We start from the raw sequence: 20,991 nt of genomic DNA on the forward strand, positions 1-20,991 counted from the left end.
TTCGTATATGGTGTTATAAATAAAAGTCAGTGGTACAAGGTGATTTTAAGCACATACAGAATGTACATGTCTTTTATACTCTATTTGCCATATTTGTATGGAAATATGCATGCTTTTCTGTCTGGTCCCCTATATCTCAGTGCCTGAAATGTGTATGATAAATACTTAGCTCCTAGCATCTTTGTTTTTTCTGCCATGCTTCTTTACAAATGGAGTGTCATCTTTTGAAACTCAGATGAGTTTTTTAGCTACTGACTCATTCTTCTTGAAGTTTCCTTTCAAATCCCACTTTTGGGGAAATACCATATTAAGATACTTAATGATGATGAGTGGACAAGTGGCCAATAAGTGAGTTGAGTTGATATTTATTATCACAGAATGGCTGAGCTTGGAAAGAGCCTCCAGACATCATCTAGTCCCCTGTTCAAATGCCCTCCTTAAATCAGAATCAGTTGGTTTTTGAATATCTCCAAAAATGGAGACTCCACAACCCTCTCTGGGCAGACTCTTCCAGTGTTCAGCCACTCTCATGGTAATTTTTTTTTTTCTTATGACTAGATAGAATTTCTTGTATTTCAATTAGTACCCATTGCCTTTTATGCTCTCACTGAACGTCACTGGGGAGAGTTTGGCTCCATCTTCTTTACTACCACCCATCAGGTATTTATACATGTAGATTAAGATCCCCCTAAGCATTCTCTTCTCCAGTCTGAACAGTCACAACTCTGTCTCTCCCCATATGGCGAGTCTTCAGTCCCTTCTTCATTTTTGTGGCTCTTTGCTGGCCAAAGACTGCTCTCTTGAATTTCAAGAGTTGCGGTATGGCTTTTTGCCTTGTTTCCTCCTTTTGGAATTCTGAACTCCACCATCTCATGGTCACAGCAGCTAAATCCTTGCTGTTAATGTCAGCTGCAGAATCAGTTGTTGACTTGCAGGATCCATCCACTCATCCTCAAGCTCTTTTTCCCTCACCAGCATGACTGAAGAGAAGACCACCTGTTCCCCATTCCCTTAATTATTGCCCCCCAGCACCATGCAGTTATGCCTGCTAAGTTCCAGGTCTCCCCATCAGCTTCACTGGTGCCCATGTGGAAGAGTAGCAGGGCCAAGGATCAGACAAGTTGCATCGGTCTCTCAACAGCATCCTGGATCAAAGCCCCAGGCAAGCAGCAAACCTCCCTAGATGAAGGGTCAGTCTGGTAAATGAGGTTCTCTGTCCCCTGCAGCAGGGATTCAGGGATTTACTCACAACTCGCTTGCAGTTTCTGGTGTTGCTTCACAGCTTGTTCTCAGCCAGCACATGTGCTTCATTGTCCAATCTTTTTTCATCTTATGAATGCTCTGAAGCTTTTAAATTTCTTAGTTAAGAATATATTTACTTTGTGTTTGCTATTGGCTGGCTGTATTTCTCTTACTACAATACCACAGCAGCTGAGGAGGTATGCCCTTGTTGGATTGTTAGCAGCATGGAACAGGCAGGAAATTCTATTGCAAAAGCACTGTCAGGTCTGAGGCATTTATTTATACACAGATGTTTTGTAGTGATGGCTGGTCTTTATGTTCTGGATTGTGCAGTAGTATCTACTTTGTGTAGTATCACTCATGGAATTTGAGTAACTAGTTAAGGTGTACTGTGGTTGTTCTCAAGCACACTTCTCTGTGTTTCATCATTGTGCAAATCAGAGAATGAATGAAGATTTGACATATGCTCAAAACAGCATTGAGGATGGAGATGTCTGAGGTGTTCACCTCAAACTGAGAAATCAGGAAGCTGACTGAGTCCAGTAATACAGACATCTGAGTTACTTTCATATAACCTGAGAGCTATATCTTTCATTAACCACCATACAGCTTTCATCCACCCCTGCTCCCAGTTCTGAAGTTAACCTAACGTATGCCTGCAGAGTATTGAGAATTGTCATTTATCCCAGTGAAGTCCCTAGTTGGAAGTTGGCAAACTTTTCTGTGTTGTAGTTATTGATCCTGTGTGTCTTTAAATGGCTTGGTAAAGGTAGAAAAAATATTATGCTCTGACACCTGGTTTGAGTGTGTACAAAGGTACATTCTGTACATATAGATAGATGTAGGTATACCTCTTATAGCCAACTGTCCTGCTGCTGAGATATCTGCTGAATAAAAGCTGAAATCATGAAGTTAGCTAAAAGAAATACTGTGCTACAAGGTGAAACTGGCCAAGGCCCTTGTCCAGCTCCCAGCCAAGTTCCAATAGGATTGACATGTCCTAAGACCAAACCAAAACATTACAGGGCTGGATTGTTGATTTAAATAACGGTTAGCTGTGAAATCGGAATCCAAATGTGAATATTTACAAATAAGAAAGATGTCTATGGATTTTGTTGGAGCCTTTCTCTATTAAATCAAAAATTCTCCTGAAAGCAGTATCTAAGAATGTTGTGTTTGGAGCAGGAAATATGAAAGAGGAACGAAAAACTGCTTTCTGTTACTTTTAAAACATTTTTGTTTTCCTTGATTGTTATTCTCTAGCAAAGCAGTAGAAGCTAATTATGTCATATAAATTAATCTGAAAGGTGTTGTGCTATATTTGTGCTATATAAAAAATATTTTATGCAAGGTATATTTTCCGTATGCATAATTCTCAATATGCTAAAGCAAAATGGATATCAACATGCTGTTTGGATTATTAAAATACATTTTCCATTGTATTTTTGACAGCTTAGTCAAAATAGTTAATATTAATGTTTGTTAATGTGTTAATGTGGAGTAAAAACCAGTTACGTAATAATATAGGACTAAGCTCAGTTGAATTGCCTGTGAGTTGCAATGAGCTAAGAACATATGTACAGATGTCAGGGATCCACTGATGCCAGTAATTTGTTTGTTGACTGCACCCCAAGAGATTGAGGTGATGTACGAAAAAAGGATTAAAAGGTTGATTGTTAAACTTGGCTAAAAAAGGTCTGTAGCAGCCATATTTTAGCTGTTGACAGTACAGACACTCTAGTGAACATTGGAGCATGTACATCAATTTCTATTACATTCTAGCAATTGCAGTCAATATCTCATTGTTTTTAAATTGAATCTATTTATTTTAAACATTTATTTTGAGATTTCTGTGAAGTTTTGTAGTATAAATGTTAAATCAAGATAGAAGCTGCTTTTCATGAAAACTTGCCCTGTCAAAAGTTATAGGATATATTTAGCAAGTTAGGAGTTATGTTTAGGACACTCACAAATGTCAACTGTAATTTTAATTGGTTTTTCATTTCAGAGAGACAGAGTTCATTTATTTCATGAAGTCTCTGCTAACTCTTGGACTTTCAGATTAATGATGTATCCATGCTCATAGTAAAACTATGAAATGGAAATACTGTACTAAACGTCACCATTTCAGCATGTGCAGTCCCATCTGTGTACTCTCCTATCGAACCAGAATAGAAGAGAAAAGTTGTCCAGACAACCTCCATTCTGTCTTTTATTCTTGTGCTGAAATATCTTGATTACCATGGCTAAATAGAAAACTATCACTTTTGTATTTTGTTTTGAACAGGTTCTCAATTCAAGTTGCTGCAACAGCAGAGAATTGCCTTCTTACTTTATACCCGTATTTGGCATTTCACCACTCTGATCAACAGATTAGCCTGAGAAGCGGTAAGCAGTCCACGTTCTAACTCTTAAATATTATGTCTTATAGTATTATCAGTGTTTTCAGTGTGATAACAGGGATGTTATCATCAAGATAGCATTTTTCCTCATTAATTACCAGGGGATACTTTTACATTTTTAAAAGTTTAATAGTTTCTGTTTTCTTGTTGAAAATGAGGAAAACTTATATAGATGATTAGCTAATGTTTATTGAAAAATATTGGACAAGCCTAAATATTACAGAATGTTTTGTGAAAATTTTAAAGTATGAGTAGAGGAAACAGCCCAAAAAATAGAGAATAAATTAACATAATTTAAATTATATTGATAGACAGTTATCATCAATAATACCTAGGACAACAGTTGGCTTTGTTTTGAAGAAATAAAAAGAGAAGAAAGCCACATGATGTTATGATAAAAGGCGATCATTGTTTGCCTGTTGGGAATAGTTTTCAGGTTTTTTTAATTACTGTCCTTGAAGGCTGGTGACCATAGCCATATTTTAAAGTCTAACAAAAGCCTCTGATCAGAGATTAGAAATATTTTTCCCTTCAGTGTGTCTCCCTGCCTGCCTCTCTGTCTCTACATTTATGCCTGTGTCCCCCACCCCAGCCCCATCTTTGCCTGCCTCCTGCCTGCCCCCCCATTCCCCCCCCCCCCCCCCCCCCAGCTTCCTACCTGCCTCAGTGATCTGTAGTCTCTTTATGGGAAGAGATTAGGATCACTGTGTAATTCAGGTCAGAAGGAATTTCTGGGGGTCACCTAGTCCAACCTCTGGCTCAAAGAAGGTTCAAATATGAGGTAAATAAATATACATTTTTTATAGTTGTTAGGATCTGATATATTTTGATGAAAAATAAACAAGTTTTTTCAGGTAAGCAAGTCATTCCTTAGGTCTGAAATAGATTTAGCTTTGAAGACTGTACATTCTAAGACTGCATTAACTTAAAGTGTGTTACTCAGACTACCTAAGAGAAAAGAGAGTTGGTACTTGTGAAGTCGAAAAGGGATTAGCAAGAAGACAGTTAATGATTTTTTAATTTTTTTTTTCATATAGAAGATACATATAAGTGCAATATAATTAATGGATTATAACACAGTTAAATGAAGATAGGAAAGGGGGAAAAATATTATCTCTTGTAAATGTGTGACCTTTTTTTTTTTTGTGACCAATAGATCATTTTTGCAGGCTTGTCTTTTGAAGATGATATGTAGGTCTCCCTTGAGGATTAAGCCAAAAACGGAGTTATGATTTTATAAGGACTAATATCCTATTTAATAATGGGATATTTCTGTCCCGTATCAATTATATATTCATTTGTTCAAACTATCAGTTTGTATCAGTTTTGAAGCAAGTCACTAATGCTAAATTCCTTGAGTCTATTTTATGTGGTTTTGTATAGATTATTTTGGTGTGGAATGCTGTTTAATGTGACCAAACCATATCTGTACAACACAGTGGCTTTGAAAGTTATTCACGAAGGCTTTGCTTCCACATATGTGACACCATACTCCTGTGTTATTTGCTCCAAACCATATGAATAACAGTACCAGCAATCAGAAGTTAAAGATCATCATACAGAGTTCTTCCTTCTCTTACTGGTGTGTTTAATTCTCTAGAAACTACACTGGGTTCCTCTTCTACTCTTGTTCTGAAGACTGACATCAGAGGTAGCTAGAAGATGGTCCTCTAATCCTGTTGTAGGCCAACATGAGAATGTCAGAACATATGTTCTGACAGAACTGATGGATTGATAAAGCATACTTTCGAGTTTTGTTTCTAAATTTGTGGTATTGAGTTTGAAAGAGCTTGATAATGGTATGCTGAGACTCATTACAGAGTTGTGATCAAAAATTCCTTAAGAATATTTTGTTCATGACTTGCAATTCTTGAATTAGCACTGTTCTGATAGGTGCTTTTCAGCAAGTGTGAAGACCCATCCTGTAAAACACACAGTTAATGGAAAAAAATATGCAGGTAGGGTTTTTTTTTTGTCCCCAGTCTAATGACCAAACTGAGATTTTCATTATGAATTAAACTGGGAACTGTATTTGATTAATTGAAGCATGAAATAGAAAAATATAGAAGCAGTTATCTGTTTATAAACTGTTAGAGCACAGACAATGAAATATGTTTTGTCAACTGTAGCTTGTACTCTTGTTTTATAGACAGTAAAGACTGCAGTAGTGGAGAAGTTGTTCTGCATCCATGTTGTACTCCACAATCACTTTCCCCTAGTATTTCCTCAAGTTCCTTTGGTACAACCACTGACTCAACCTATGAAGATTCTCTGTCAGGTATAGTGTGACTGGTCACTTTAAACACCTTGAATTCTTACAACTGCTTAAATGCTTCTGCACGTATGGTCAATGAATACTCCAGAGGCTGTCCTCTCCTGTGACACCATGGGAAACCTGGTCTAGAGTATAGCAGCAGAAGAAACTCTCCTTCCTTTTAGCAGACTAAGCGGAAGTGAAATCAGTCAAGCTATTTAAAAAAACCCCAAACAAACCAAACCCAAAACCAACCAAACAAAAAACCAACAAAAATGTCAGGGTCCTGTTTGCAAGGTCCTACATGTCCATGGAAGAGCCAGCAGAAGAATAACTACTGAACAAACCTAAGGGATTAGTTGATAAGAAGGGCATTTTCTGTAGTCGTGAACTAACCAACCATATACACTCTGTAAATATGCTATATTCTGCAAAGGTTTAGTTGTACATTCAGGTTAGACTTCGACATTTTGATTACATTTGTGAAGTAAAGTATAAAAACTATGTCAGTGGGGCTCAGTTAAGGTGCTGTTCCATATGAACTAAGAGTAATAGATCTCCTGTAAGGTTGTCAGGTGACTAGTATCTGAGGCTGTTGATATCTTCTCTCAGCTGCTAGTTTTCTAACTAGGAAGTTAGAATAGTGGAAGTTACTGCTGCTGTTTCATCACTGTTAGGAATCCACTCTTGCAGATCTGATGAAGTTTGTGTGATCATTCTCTAAGGTATTGCCAAGACAAATAGGGATAGTTAAACAGATTAAATAGTAGCTCTTTACCAACATGATTCATTTTTAATGGAGTGATGTAAGAAGAGTTCAAAAGAGCAACTCAGTTTCAGATCTGAAAAGGCAATAACCTCTGGCAAAGGTGGCAGTAACAAGATGGGGAAAATAATCTTGTCACCCGGCAGAACTGCACAAACTCAGATCTGACTGCATGATGATCTTATAAAGGGTGAGTCTCTCTTCTCCATATTGCATTGGTTTTTCTCACATCCAAACAAGATTCTTTTATTCACTGTCTAAGGTATAGTTAGTTTTATTTTTGCATCATTTCATGAAACCCTGAAACTGCAACATTGCTATTAAAATACACCCTCAAGGATGGAATGATCTAAGTTATTTGTGCTATGAAGAAAATTCTTGTTTGTTTTCTTGGTTATCTTTTATGCAATAATATTTTTGTTGATGTTGTTAACAACTAGTAGTTGTGAAAATATATGTCTTGACCGGTCAGAATTTAGGAAAGAGAAGGCCTAACAGAGGGGAGAAAAGTCCAAAGGCTTATAGACTGGGATATAGGCTTCATTATACCTATACAATACCTGATAAACTGTTTCAAGAAAAGTTAGTTACTGAGCCGTGCTATGTGATTGAGATGGGGAATTAGCATTGACTAGCTGGTAAAACTATACCTACTGGAACAGTATGCAAGACTGTTTCTTCAAGATTGCTGTCTGTGGTTTTGTAAGCCATTCCTGAATTTATTTTTTCTGATTGGGTAATAATTTTTTCTTTAAGTGAAATTAGATTCCAAGAATATAATTTGTTTTATTCCCAAGTCATGTAGATGTGACTTAAATTGTTTACTCCCGAAGTAAGTTAATCATTCGTTGTCTGACAGTTTTTTGTTTTCTGAAAACAATTGTGTGTTTAAAAAAAAAATGTTTCTGTACTAGACAAAAATAGGGAAATAAGGAAACTTTCTGGATTTTTTTGTGTATCTTTCAGAGTCAGATACTTTCAAAAGTAGTAAGAGTGATGAGATGAGTGAAGAGAGTGAAACTGACAGTCAAAGTGATGGGAGAGAAGATAAATTTGAATTATCATTTTTTCCTGATGAAGATAAAGAGGAGTACATCTTCTTTCAGAAAACCCTAACTGCTGTTAAGAATTGGTTCACTCTCTTTGGCTGGTCTAAGGGACAAAATCCCATTTCAATACCATATTCACTAAGACGGTAATTCATATCTGCTTAGAGCTAACTTATGTCTGCCTAATAAAATGTTCACATATATACTAAAGTAGTGTGGATATGATCTGAGGAATATAAACACACTCTAATGCACAGTTGTACATTAAAATTGTAGCATCTATGTGCTGTTTACATGAAAATGTCATTCAGGTGTTATTTTTCATTTTCTAAAATATATTTCCAACTATGATGCTCTGATGTATCATAATGTAGCGTATGTTAAATATGCAGTTCAAACTATGTCACCCTCTTAACTGAAATAGATTCTTCTCCCAGCATGAACACAGTTCTAGCTATTGTCCCTTCTTTGGAGGCATAGATAAGTGTTTTAACAATGTGTCTTTTTTTTTCCTCCTCATACTCTAAAGATCAAGAAACAGATGGGAAAGTGAATTTCATAATTAACAGTTGCAAACACCCTGGAAATATATCAGTCTTAGTGGCATCTCTTAGTTGATCTTTTCTAGCTTGCTACTAAATAATGAAGAAGCCAGTGTCCTGGGAAACAAACACATAGGCCTTTATAAACCTGATAGAAATCAAAGTTATGTTTGGCAGAAAGCAGTAACAAACACAAATTTATTTATTAAATATTTCACGTATACTTATTAAATATTCTATGTAGTTCAAAATTCTTATGTTATTATGAAAGTTCTGTAGTGAGAAAAAAGTGCTCTACTTTTCAGTCTTCTTGCTGCTGTTTTTACTTCATGGTTTATTAAATTTATCATTGTGATATATATAATGTTAGCTCATTTTGTGCATTTAAAAGAATAATATCAGAAGCTTTTTCTCTCTTAGTGATGTGTATAAAGCCCAGATGACCTCTTCGCAAGAAAAGGTTTTTAAAAAAAACTTTGGCAAAGATACTAAGACTTTTTATGACATGTTATTCCATCTGAGTGGACAATTGTTACCAGGTATTACATCGAGCCAGTCATTGTCCCTTGATCCAGTTGAACGAATGTTACAGCTCCACTGGCAGTATTCTACATTACTTGCTTTCCTTAAGTAAGTACGTATATGATAAAGTATGCATGCATACATCTTTTCTTTCCACTTTTTTTATTAGCATAATTCAAACATAATTCCGACTGAATGATATACAGCAGGTTTAGGGTTTCCTTTATACTGTAGCTTCTGTGATCTAAGACTTATGTATTATAAACTTTAATCAATTTTCACCAAGGTTATCCTCTGCAGTTTACACTAATTGAGGTGTCCTTTGATAAAGTTATATCCAACACAGGAATTCCACAGGAACTCTGCTCCCTTCATTATGAAAGATGACTCTCAACCTCATCCCTTTGACAGACTCCGTAGATAGTCAGATCAGGTTTGTCGTTAATGATCTTGCCATTACACTGATGCTCTTTGTCTCTTTTTCCTGTAATTACTGGCTTTACCAAAATTTTGTAGACTTACTTTGTAATCTGTTAGTCTTTCATATTAATAACATGCCAAGAAATGGAATCACTACTCCTGCTGCTGAACAGATTTAGCTATTAGCTACCTTCATAGATAATCTTATCTTGTCACATATTATGGAACAACTGTCAAAGATGGTGCAAATCAAAAAAGGTTAATACATTCTTCTTCATCCTGTTGCTGCTGTGAAACAGAGAAGAAAATTAACTTCAGAGAAAGTCTAATATCATGAGTTCTTAGAACTCATCAGAAGTCCAGAAACACAGCATCTCTGCTTCTTTTTAGCATCCTCACCTAGTGTTCAGGAGGCTGTAAAGCCATTTAAAACCTGTCATTTGCATACTGTTCTAAATATAAGCTTTTCATCTGAGAATAATGGACAGGGATGTAGCTGTATCTGAGCTCATAATGAGACCAATGCACACTCCTCCAACAACACTGGAGATTTGTTTGCAACTTTTAATCATGTCATTTGTTTTTCAAAAGAGGCAGAATAGCATTCTTTGCATCATAGGTAATATAGTGGCAGATGATTTGGAGGAACCATTGCAGCACTGGCAGAACAATATCTTTGCCTTTCTTCAGTAATGAAGGAAAATGCTTACAGATTCCTGTGGTATTCACAACTTCAACATCCATTTGGTAATAAAGGAATGAATGGATACATCCCATCATATTTTCCCATTGTATCTTAAAGGCTAGAGTCATTAGGCAGTGAACTGCTGAAGAATGTCTTGCCATCGTATCAATTGAAAACTCCCCCTAATACCACCCTGGTGATCCTTCTTCTGAAGGAATGTTGCATCTTTCCAGACAGCAAGACAATATAAAATCATGGAATCATTTAGGTTGGAAAAGACCCTTAATATCATTGAGTCCAACTGTAAACCTAACACTGCTAAGTCCACCACTAAACCATGTCCCTAAGCACCACATCTACATGTCTCTTAAACACCTCCAGGGATGGGGACTCAACCACTTCCCTGGGCAGCCTGTTCCAATGCTTGACAACCCTTTCACTCAAGAAATTTTTCCTAATAGCCAAACTAAACCTCCTATGGTGCAACTTGAAGCCATTTCCTCTTGTCCTATCACTTGTTACTTGGGAGGAGAGACTACACCCACCTCGCTACAACCTCCTTTCAGGTAGTTGTAGGGAGTGATAAGGTCTCCCCTGAGCCTCCTTTTCTCCAGGTTAAACAACCCCAGTATTTCATCTGTGATCTGCTATCCCTGCATGCTCATTGTGATTTGTGGAATGTGCAGATTCCCTCCTGAAGAAGCCCAGGAGAGCACTCTGAGAATAGAAACATACATTTCTCAGCTTTCTTCCCCTAACTGCTGCTTTCTGGTCAACATGGTTCAAATAAAGCATAATTCATCTTTCCAGTTTTCCACTTGCTAAAGCAGGTGGATGTTGCTCACTGTTTCAAGCAATGTTCCAAGTATCAGTTTTATTTTCCTTCCATCAGAAGGTTTCCTTGGTGCTTTACCACAGCAGTAAAAGAAAAGGTTGGGTATTTTACAATACAACTAACTAATTTGTTGCAAGCTGTGTGTCTTAAGGAAAAACATTTTAACAGTGTGAAAATACTGATCTTGGAGAACTGGTATCATGTTAAATATTGACCTTAATGAGGAGGAATTTTTTAAAGACAGTGTTCCTCAACACCAAAATGCAGTTAATTGTGAGAACATTCAGTTATATAGAACCCATCTTTACTATGATGACATGTAATGTTGTATATAGCTTTTCTGAGGATTAAAATTGTAGATAACACCTATCCCCATATATCTACCAAGTAAAAACATTGAAAGAAGGATAGGATACCTGAAAAGATGAATGTTGTATTTATAATTTGTGAAGAACTGAAGTTTTAAAGGGATTTCATGGGACAGAGTCTATGACTTAATGGAAAATGGGCATTTCAGACATGATGAGTTTAGGACCAGACTACTAACTTGATGCTATCTTGAGTCCTTGATTAAAATATCTGTGTTTTAAAAAACATGCTAGATAATTGTGTGAAACATGAAATTTCAATAATCTGAGAAGATAGTGTCACTATGTAAAATATGGAGACAAAAAATGTGCTGTTACCAGCAAAATTTAATTCTGTGGGAGGAAAAATAATTTGTTATGATCTTAATTTCAAACTGTGATGTATGACTTTTAATGTACAAAGTAAATTGAATTTGGAGTGTATGGTATTGGAAAAGTATGATCAATTAGTTTGAATGAGAGACTGGTTATATAACAAGAAAAGTTTATCTGATTATTATCCAGATTAGCCATGTTAAAAACACAAAGAATAATATAAATCTAGATATGCTAGGATAATCTCTCTGACCTAAAAATCAGGAAGCTTTGCTGCTCCTCTGAGAAAAATAAACTTAAGAATTTTTCATTATTTCTTCCCCTTTCCATTGACATTTGTTTAAACTGTCATTTGAGATAAAGAATAGTCTTTGTTCACTTGGAAGTTAGCTTTTTTGGTATTCAGTCTAATGAAGTTGTGTTTTGTTACTGCAATTACTTTTCCTATTGCATTTATTAGTCACTTGAGAACAGATTGCAGGTCAGTTTAACAATTAACAACAGTTTTGAAATACCTTTGCTTACACCCAGAAGACTTTCAATATCAGAACTGCAGGAAGATAAAAGCGTTCTCAAGTTTTAATTCTACTAATGTTATATAACACTGGTCTTTTGTCTTTCATATGGAAATGGACATTATGTGTTTTGCTGCTTTGTGCTACTATAAATCCTTTATGGAAGTGCAGTTCTCGTAAAGAAGCTAGTCTGTCCAGAGTTGTATGTGCTTTTAGCATTTAATTGTAGGCATAGGAATTGAAGTTGAACTTCATAAATAGAAGCTATCTAAAACAACTAATAGAACTGGATCATCAGTCCAAAGTATACGCAGAACTCAGAAGAGCTTACGCATAAGTTGAGCAAGTTGATAAACTTGGAATGCTCTTAAAAAGAGTTATCTTGTCTATTAACTTTTTCTGCTTTACAATTTCAGAAGCCAAGGCGCATATCTTCCTCATGTTATGCCAGAATTTCTGCTTGAACCTGATGATTATAAGAAATGGATTAAAGTGCAAACTGTACTGAAGGTAGGTTCGTTTTTTTGTGCGTGCGTTTTAGTTTTGTTTCATTTCTTGTTCTTTTTTTTAATACAGACCACGTGCTTACTGTCAATTCTTTGAAGACTAATGGAAGTACTCTGTGGACCATGAGTATTCTTACTGTGGTGACTATTTTGGATTGCATAAACCTAAGCATATGCATGAGATTGATCAGAAATTTAAGCTGACACCAACGTTTACAGTCTCCTCCCCTGGTGTTTCGCTTCCATTCCTTCCAGTACTGCTGATATATTCAGTTAATTTCCAACAGATATGTTTTCTCAAAGTAGAATTAATTTTACTGCTTTCTACTCATTTTTAACAGTTAAAAAAAAAATCTGTTATGTCTTCGTTCTGATTGCTGCTTTCAACTCCTGCCAATTCTGTATTGTGCTTCTTATTCCTAAAATAACGTCAAACTGTAAATGGTTCTAGTGCTGGTCACTGTTGCACTATAGTAGACTTCATCAGTCATCTATGCCATTGATTCATTATTGTCCTGTGAATTTCCTGTCCAAACCGCTGAAATGAATATCAAAAATAAATCCCATTCCTTTATCTGAAGGGCCACACAACTGAGTTGAAAAGAGATGTGAAAAACTCAGACATATTTAATGACAAGCATCTATTCATTCTGGAGGACAGCGTATTTGAGACAATGAGCAAACGAGCTTGGACAGATGTGCTACTGCAGATGTACAAGGTAAATTGTAGATACATTTACTACTGAAATTCTGAAGAACTGGTGGCAGAAAACTTTTTTTTGGAAAAGGATCTGTGCTATATTCAATTTATTTTTTCCAAACTTATCTTTAAATACTTTTAAGTGTTTCATTTCTGTCTAACAGAGAAGAAAAAAATGAGAACATTTTCATTTTCTTAGTTCTGAAACTTTAGCAGTGTGTTAATATGTTTCAAGCAGGAAATGCTATGTTAGAACAGTCTACATTTTCTAGAATTAAATGTTACAGAAATGTTATTACAAATAAAGAAAACTCTGACATGCCTTTTTGTTACTCTGCTTAGAAACACTTTTCACTGGAAATACTTAGTTGACTAGACATATACATAGCTGTGGTATTTATTATCTTACATTAGAATGGAATTTTTAAACAGGTAAGCATTTTTATATGATACCTATTCCTTTTAAGATATAACGAACTTGGTCAGTACGGACTTCTCAAATTTTATTCAATTTTATTTTTACTGATGTTAGATTAAATTTTGGATGTCTAAATCATGTTTTCCAAAGTAAATCTGATGTGCTCACCAATGATCAGTAACTTTTGTATGCCTAAAAATAAATATTTACTTATTTATATTCAAGGGGATGGAAAATAAATGAAAAATATAAATATTCCCAGTATAGGACAGACACGGACATACTGGAATGTGACTCCAGTGAAGGATGTCAAAAAATTTTTAAGAGCATCTGTCATACAGGGAGAGACAGAGAGCTGGGTCTGTTCAGCCAGGAGAAGAGAAGATTCAAGGGGAATCTTATCAATGTGTGTAAATAGCTGGTGGGAGGGTGTAAAGACAGTGCCAGACTCTTCTCGATAGTGCCCAGTGACATGGTGAAAGACAGTAGGCACAAACTGATATACAGGAAATCCCATTTAAACATAAGAAACTTTTTTTACTATGAGGATGGTCACACACTGGAGCAGGCTACCCAGAGGGGTTGTGGACTTTCCATCCTTGGAGATATCCAAAACTCAACTGAACGTGATCCTGGCAACCTACTCTAGCTGATTCTGCTTTGAGCAGGAGGTTTGGATGAGACGATCTCCAGAGGTACCTTCTAACCTCAAGTTTTCTGTGGTTAAGTGATTCTTTACTGTAAAAGCATAATAAAGAATGACAAAAATTATGTTAAAGAAGGCATGTAGCAGAGATGTACAGATGATCTAAAATAAAACAATGAGAAAAATAGGTGAGAGAGGAACAGACAATGAACAATATGTATAGATGGGCTGAGACAGATGACCCTAAAAGCACATGGGAACATGGATGTGCAAAAAGGCAATCATAGTGAACCAGAAAGCAAGTCACTTCTCTATTCTTTCAGTTTGCTGAACTATTCATAGCTATGTGACAGACTAGCACAGAGAAGAAAACCCCCCAAATTAACAGTATGCATGTGTGTTGGTTTGGTTTGGTTTTAATTTTTTTTTTTTTCCTGATGAGCTGAAACTCTAAAAAATAGGTGACTTGGAATGACTTGATTCAATCAGGTATTATATTGGGCTTATGTGGCAAGGGTTTGGCAACGGGGGGCTACAGGGGTGGCTTCTGTGAGAAGATGCCAGAAGCTGCCCCATGTCTGATAGAGCCAATGCCAGCCGGCTCCAAGTTGAACCTGATGTAGTGCCTCTGTGATAACATATTTAAGAAGGGGAAAAACCTGCTGCGCAACAGCAGCCAGAGAGAGGAGTGAGAATATGAGAGATAAACAGCCCTGCAGGCACCAAGGTCAGTGAAGAAGGAGGGGGAGAAGGTGCTCCAGGCTCTGGAGCAGAGATTACTCTGCAGCCTGTGGTGAAGACCATGGTGAGGCAGGCTGTGCCCCTGCAGCCCGTGGAGGTCCCCATGTTGGAGGAGGTGGATGTGCCTGAAGGAGACTGTGACCCCATGCTGGAGCAAGCTGCTGGCAGGACCTGTGACCCCATGGAGAGAGAAGCCCACTCAGGAGCAGGTTTTCTGGCAGGACCTGTGACACTGTAGGGGACCCATGCTGGAGCAGTCTGTTCCTGAAGGACTGCACCCCATGGAAAGGACCCACGCTGGAGCAGCTTGTGAAGAAATGCAGCCCGTGGGAAGGACCCACATTGGAGAAGTTTGTGAAGGACTGTCTCCTACAGGTGGGACCTCACGCTGGAGCAGGGAAGGAGCGTGAGGAGGAAGGAGTGGCAGAGAGACAATGTGTGATGAACTGTCCACAACTCCCATTCTCCATCCCCCTGTGCTGCTGAGGGGGAGGAGGTAGAGAAAATCGGGAGTGAAGTTGGGCCTGGGAAGAAGGGGGAGGGATGGAGGGAAGGTGTTTTAAGATTGTTCTTGTTTCTCTTTACCCTACTCTGATTTAGATAGGCAATAAGCTTAATTAACTTCCCCAAGTCAAGTCTGTTTTGCCCATGACAGTAATTGCTGAGTGATATCCCTGTCCTTATCTTAACCAATGAGCCTTTTGTCATATTTTTGTCCTGCTGTCCAGTTGAGGAGGGTTAGTGATAGAGCGGCTTAGTGGGCACCTGGCAGCTAACCAAGGTCAACCCACCACAGGTATATTGGAAATATACTTTAAAAATTCACATGTGTATTATCAAAAAGTGTCAGCTATTAAAACAGTTATGACTTTTAGTTTGATAAGATATTATTGATGTCTAGGTAAAAGAAAAGTTAAGTTCAATTTTGATCAAAGTATTAAAAATTGCAATTTGGCACTTAAGAAAATTTCTAGTACTTCTTACAGTAACAGTTTAAAGACATCTTCAAACCAAAAATAAAAAATGAATTTTTAATTTGATCATTTCTGTAGGATATCAACTTTATTTTTTGAATTGTTAGAAATGGGGTCTGATGAGATTTTGTTTAAATTTAATAAATCAAACCAATGAAGAAATGATGTTTGTATACCACATTCAGATAAATCTTGTGAATAATTTAGTATAATTAGGTAATATGAAAACATTACCTAATTAGTCTAAGCAAAATATTTTCTCTGCATAGATTGTAGTTTAACCCCAGCCAGCAACTAAGCCCCACACAGACGCTCATTCACTTCCCCCTGGTGGGATGGGGGAGAGAATCAGAAGAGTAAAAATGAGAAAACTTGTATTGAGATGAAGACAGTTTAATAGGTAAAGCAAACGCCACGCACGCAAGCAAAGCAGAACAAGGAATTACTTTACCACTTCCCATTGACAGGCATGTGTTCAGCAGGGCTCCCTCATGTGTAATGGTGACTTGGGAAGACAAATGCCATCACTTTGAAGGTTCCCTGCTTCTTCCTCCTTCTTACCTGAGATTTATGTGCTGAGCATGATGTCATACTGCATGGGATATCCCTTTGGTCTGTTGGGGTCAGCTGTCCCAGCTGTGTCCCCTCCCAGCTTCTTGTGCTCCCCCAGCCTGCTGCTGGTGGGGTGGGGTGAGAGGCAGGAAAGGCCTTGACTCTGTGTAAGCACTGCTCAGCAATAACTAAAACATCCCTGAATTATCAATACTGTTTCCAGCACCAGTCCAAAACATAGCCCCATACTAGGTACTATGAAGAAAATTAACAGTATCCCAGCCAAAATCAGCACACTTTATTTTCTGAATATTATCAGTGAATGGCTAGACTGTTCACAACTGGGTTTGGCTGTTGTTATTAATTTGCTCCTTCAAAGATAAGATTATAGAATATGAAATCAAACAGCTGATATTTGATACAAAATATCAGGTTGTTGTGGAGAATACAAATATCTTTATTGAATTTTTGGCTTAAAGGAGAAGGTTTGTGGGTTTTCTTTGGTTAGTGTTTTTTTTCCTTTTAGTTTTTTATATGCATGGATGTGAAGTTGTTTATTGTAGGGTAGCAGAATGGTTCACCCAATGTCTGTGGTTAGGAAGAAGATGAGAAGATACAGGGAAAAAATTGGAGGTTTATTGGTTATGTTCTGATGAAGGAAACCTTGCTTTGAAAGGCTTAAAATGTAAAGCAAAATATAAGGTAGGATGTGGAAGATAAAGTTGTGTAGTAAGTGCTTGCTTCAACCTGTGGCCTTTTTTTTTTTCTTCTGAAAAGGTTGTTACGATTATTGGTTTTCAGGTGGCTGGTGCCTCAACTTTGCTCTAAAAGTTTTAATACTTTTCAATCCTTTTTACCATTTTCTTCCATGTGCGCATGTAAAATGCAATCTTTTTAGATAAACTTTGTAACCTTTCCAATATCTGAGACCAAAGTAATCATCATGAATTTACAGTAATATAGGTGTGGGTTACTACTGAAAGAACCTATCTTGGTGGGGAAAAACAGGTTTTTTATGGCTGCATTTTTCTGCCCCTTTCCTTATGCTAGAACTGCTGGAGTAGGGTGGTGCTTCCAAATAGATCTTTCATCTCTCTGGGCATTTGTGTAGACACAAGAATGGGATAGAACATATGGTTGCTGAGGATATGAAAAAGTTCAGGATTAGAGCAGTTTAAACCTGTTGTGAAGATGTACTCTTCATCATTCTAGTTTAATTTCATCCATGAGAAGCGTGTTTCAGCTTCTCATTCCTTGTTCCTTCATCTTTCTATCCTGTAATAATACATTTTTACAGCCTTATAACATCACATTCATCTTCTCTGTCTCTCCTGCTAATGTCTTAGGAATTATACATCTACTTTTTTGTGGTAGCCTTATGCAGTTTGGCTAATATGGTATTCAATTCAATATAATAAAGCATAAGTGGAACTCTTTAAGATAACATGACTTTACATTGGAACTAGTTACTTAACACTCAAAGTTCTGTTCTCTCTTCCATACCTTTTTGTTCAAACCCATTTTTGATAAGGGTGACCATGACTGCTGCTGAACAAGGTTTAGTTATTTATTTTATTAAATTTGTAACGAAAGCACTGGGACAATAAAGAAAAATATGAACTGTCAAGACAACAAGATTGGTTTATATAAAAAAATATTTATTTGGGCTAGTGTTGAAATATTCTGAAGTTAAGAGGATGTTTCAGATCTTAAAAGCAGTTTCATTAAAATGAAAGTAGAGACAAGCCTGATTTCAAGCAAGACGAGATGAAACAGAATCCTTTCTTGCTGCAAATTTCAGGAACTGTTAAAAGAATTCATCCATTCACTAGAGATGTTTTGTTATCTAATTTTATTTTAGAAATAAAATGCTGTTGTTAGAAATGCTTAATATTATTCTTTATCAACTAAAGTGTCATCCCACATCGCTTTTGTGTCCATACCTGATGCATTATGGTCCACTTATTTATTATGAAAACTTCTGTTGCTGCAGAAGTTCCATAGAAAGAAATGCCTACATAAATCCAGCTCAGAAAAATGGAAAATGAAGTTTATTCTGAAGAAAGGGTAGAACCTGTAGAGAATAAAAGGAGAAATTCATCAATCATAAAGATATACTTTTCTCAGTTTGAGCAAGGACTGAAATACTGATGGTATTCTACAAATCTTGAAAGTCTAGACTGTTGGAAACACATGGACACTGACAGCAGAAGTGGTAATTTTAGCCCTTGAATCAGGCCAGATTTTCAGTAAAGACAATCCATCTTTAAATTTAATGAGGACATAGTAATAAGGATGCTTTTTATAGTTATAATTAATAACATTTCCTAATCTTATAGCTGATTTTTTTTAATAAATACAGTGTGCTCCAAAAAGCCAGTGTAGCTAATGCCCTAGTCCCTCAACAGAGTTTCAATAGGAATGTAGACATGTGGGCATCTTGGATTATTATGAATTGGACTTTTCTTGTTAAGAAAGAGTAAAATAATGTTTTATGGATAAATAATGTTTCATATTTTCTTCTATATGTAGTTGCCATTACTCTTTCCTGTTTTGATCCTTTTGATAGAACATCAGGTTATACTGATGAAGGAACATTGCAAAAAATTAACCTGCAAAGAGTGCCTTTTGAGAAAGCATTGAAATAGTATATATTTGCTTGCTTTTTTGCTGTTGTTTTCTTCAGATTTCCATCTGAGGATGCTGATATAAAAGTCCGAGATTTCTTTTTCTCTTAAGATAGTTCCATGCCAATCAATAAAGTGCCACGGACATAAATCCAAATATTTAAATTAAGTTAGCTCAGACATCTCTGCATGGAACTAGATTATGTTGAACTGAAATGCGTCAGGGCTTAAAAAAGAATTTCAAATTAACTAATTTTCTTTTAATTGCAATTAAAAATGGATGCTATAATTTGGGTCTCATGTATATTAATTGTTAACTAGGTTTTGTGTATTAATGTATCATAAAAGGTTTTCTTCAGAAAAATTTGAAAGCAATGGATGACAGTCCTTCATGTCATCTGGAAAAAAAAAATAATCCAGGTGTAAATGTGGACGCTGTGAAGCCACGTGGCTGTAGCTGCATCATACCATATGTAAGAGTGTTCCTCTCCATCTGGAAGGATTAAAAAGTTTTAACACTTTGCCTGAAGAAACTGATGCTTTCTCTAATGTACCTATTAAAATCTGGTATTGGAAACTAGTATCAAGAGAAATGATTATAAAAGGGGTGCAGGCTGTTTTCATTCTGATTAGATCAAATGAAACGAGATAGCCTTTTCTTTATGTATATATGTATCAGGGAATTAGACATCATTGGGAGTGTTTAAGGGACTGAGAAATTGGGCCCAATTGCGCTTCAAAGTAACATTTTACTAGATTGGCATTCATTGTCAGTGGACATTGTCAATGATTAGTTGATAGAATTTTGTGGGGGCTTTTTTCTTTTTTTTTTTTTCCCCTCCTCTAAACAGTTAGTCCTTAACAAACTCATCCTAAATTATCTGTGAATATATGACACTATGGAGCTGATGCACTGTAGTTAGCATTTATAGCCGTGGTCCTTGATAGTCTTAGCCACTGGTCAAGGTGGTCAGGCCTGAGAACTCTTTGATGAGGGAAGATGGAACCAAGCCTGTTGACTTCATCATGATCCTGAAAATCAAGTTCTGTGTTCCTCCTTTAAATACATTTTTCTATGCTGTCATTTCAGTTGGGGAAAAAAAAAAATCAAAGGTATTGTGTAGAATTTTTACTTTTAACTTCTTTATATTTCTTATATATTTTTATACATATGTTTATATATTCTTTTAAATGTACATTCATGCAGGACTTAATCAAGGACCTCTGAGTACCAACAATTTTATTGTAGGCATTATAATGTTTATTTTTTCAGGAGAAACAGTTAGTGTAATTTGGACCTAAATGAGCAAGTGTGAAAGATACCGTTTCAAGATTGTCTATAGATTGCACTGGAGATCAGTCTAGTACTTCAGTAATTAGTGGTTTGGATAGAATATACACAGTAATTCTCTGAATCCAGATGGGTCTAGCGATTTCATCCAGTTCATCAAAACTTGGAAAAAAATTGGAAACAAAAAATATTCAGAATCTTAGAATCATAGAATATCTCAAGTTGGAAGGGACCCCTGAAGATCGAGTCCAACTCCCTGCTCCTCCCAGGACTACCTAAAACTTAACCATATGACTAAGAGCATTGTCAAGATGCTCCTTGAACTATGACAGGTTTGGTGCTGTGACCACTTCCCTGGGCAGGCTGTTCCAGTGACTGAGCACTCTCTCAGTGAAGAACCTTTTCCTAGTCCAATCTGAACTTCCCCTGATGCACCTTTATTCCATTTCCTCATGTCCTACCGCTAGTCACCAGAGAGAGGAGATCAGAACCTCCCCTCTGCTGGCCCCCTTGAGGAAGTTGTAGACTGTGAGGTCACCCCTCAGCCTTCTTTTCTCCACGCTGAACAAACCAAGTGACTTCATCTGCTCATTCTAACTCTTGCCCTCAAGACCTTTCACT

General features: G+C 36.7%; 1 protein-coding gene across 1 annotated transcript in view; it reads left to right on the forward strand.

The window, feature by feature from the left end:
• The window catches only part of CFAP47 (cilia and flagella associated protein 47), a 347,392-nt gene that overhangs the window by 63,265 nt on the left and 263,136 nt on the right, over positions 1-20,991 (forward strand). Inside the window, exons 27-32 of the mRNA XM_074816879.1 lie at positions 3,530-3,630; positions 5,794-5,922; positions 7,631-7,859; positions 8,676-8,885; positions 12,332-12,425; positions 13,003-13,140. Of these exons, the coding sequence (XP_074672980.1) occupies positions 3,530-3,630; positions 5,794-5,922; positions 7,631-7,859; positions 8,676-8,885; positions 12,332-12,425; positions 13,003-13,140 (901 nt within the window). The remainder of the gene's footprint in view (positions 1-3,529; positions 3,631-5,793; positions 5,923-7,630; positions 7,860-8,675; positions 8,886-12,331; positions 12,426-13,002; positions 13,141-20,991) is intronic.

Source organism: Strix aluco, chromosome 2, assembly GCF_031877795.1.
Source record: "Strix aluco isolate bStrAlu1 chromosome 2, bStrAlu1.hap1, whole genome shotgun sequence".
Lineage (NCBI taxonomy): Eukaryota > Metazoa > Chordata > Aves > Strigiformes > Strigidae > Strix > Strix aluco.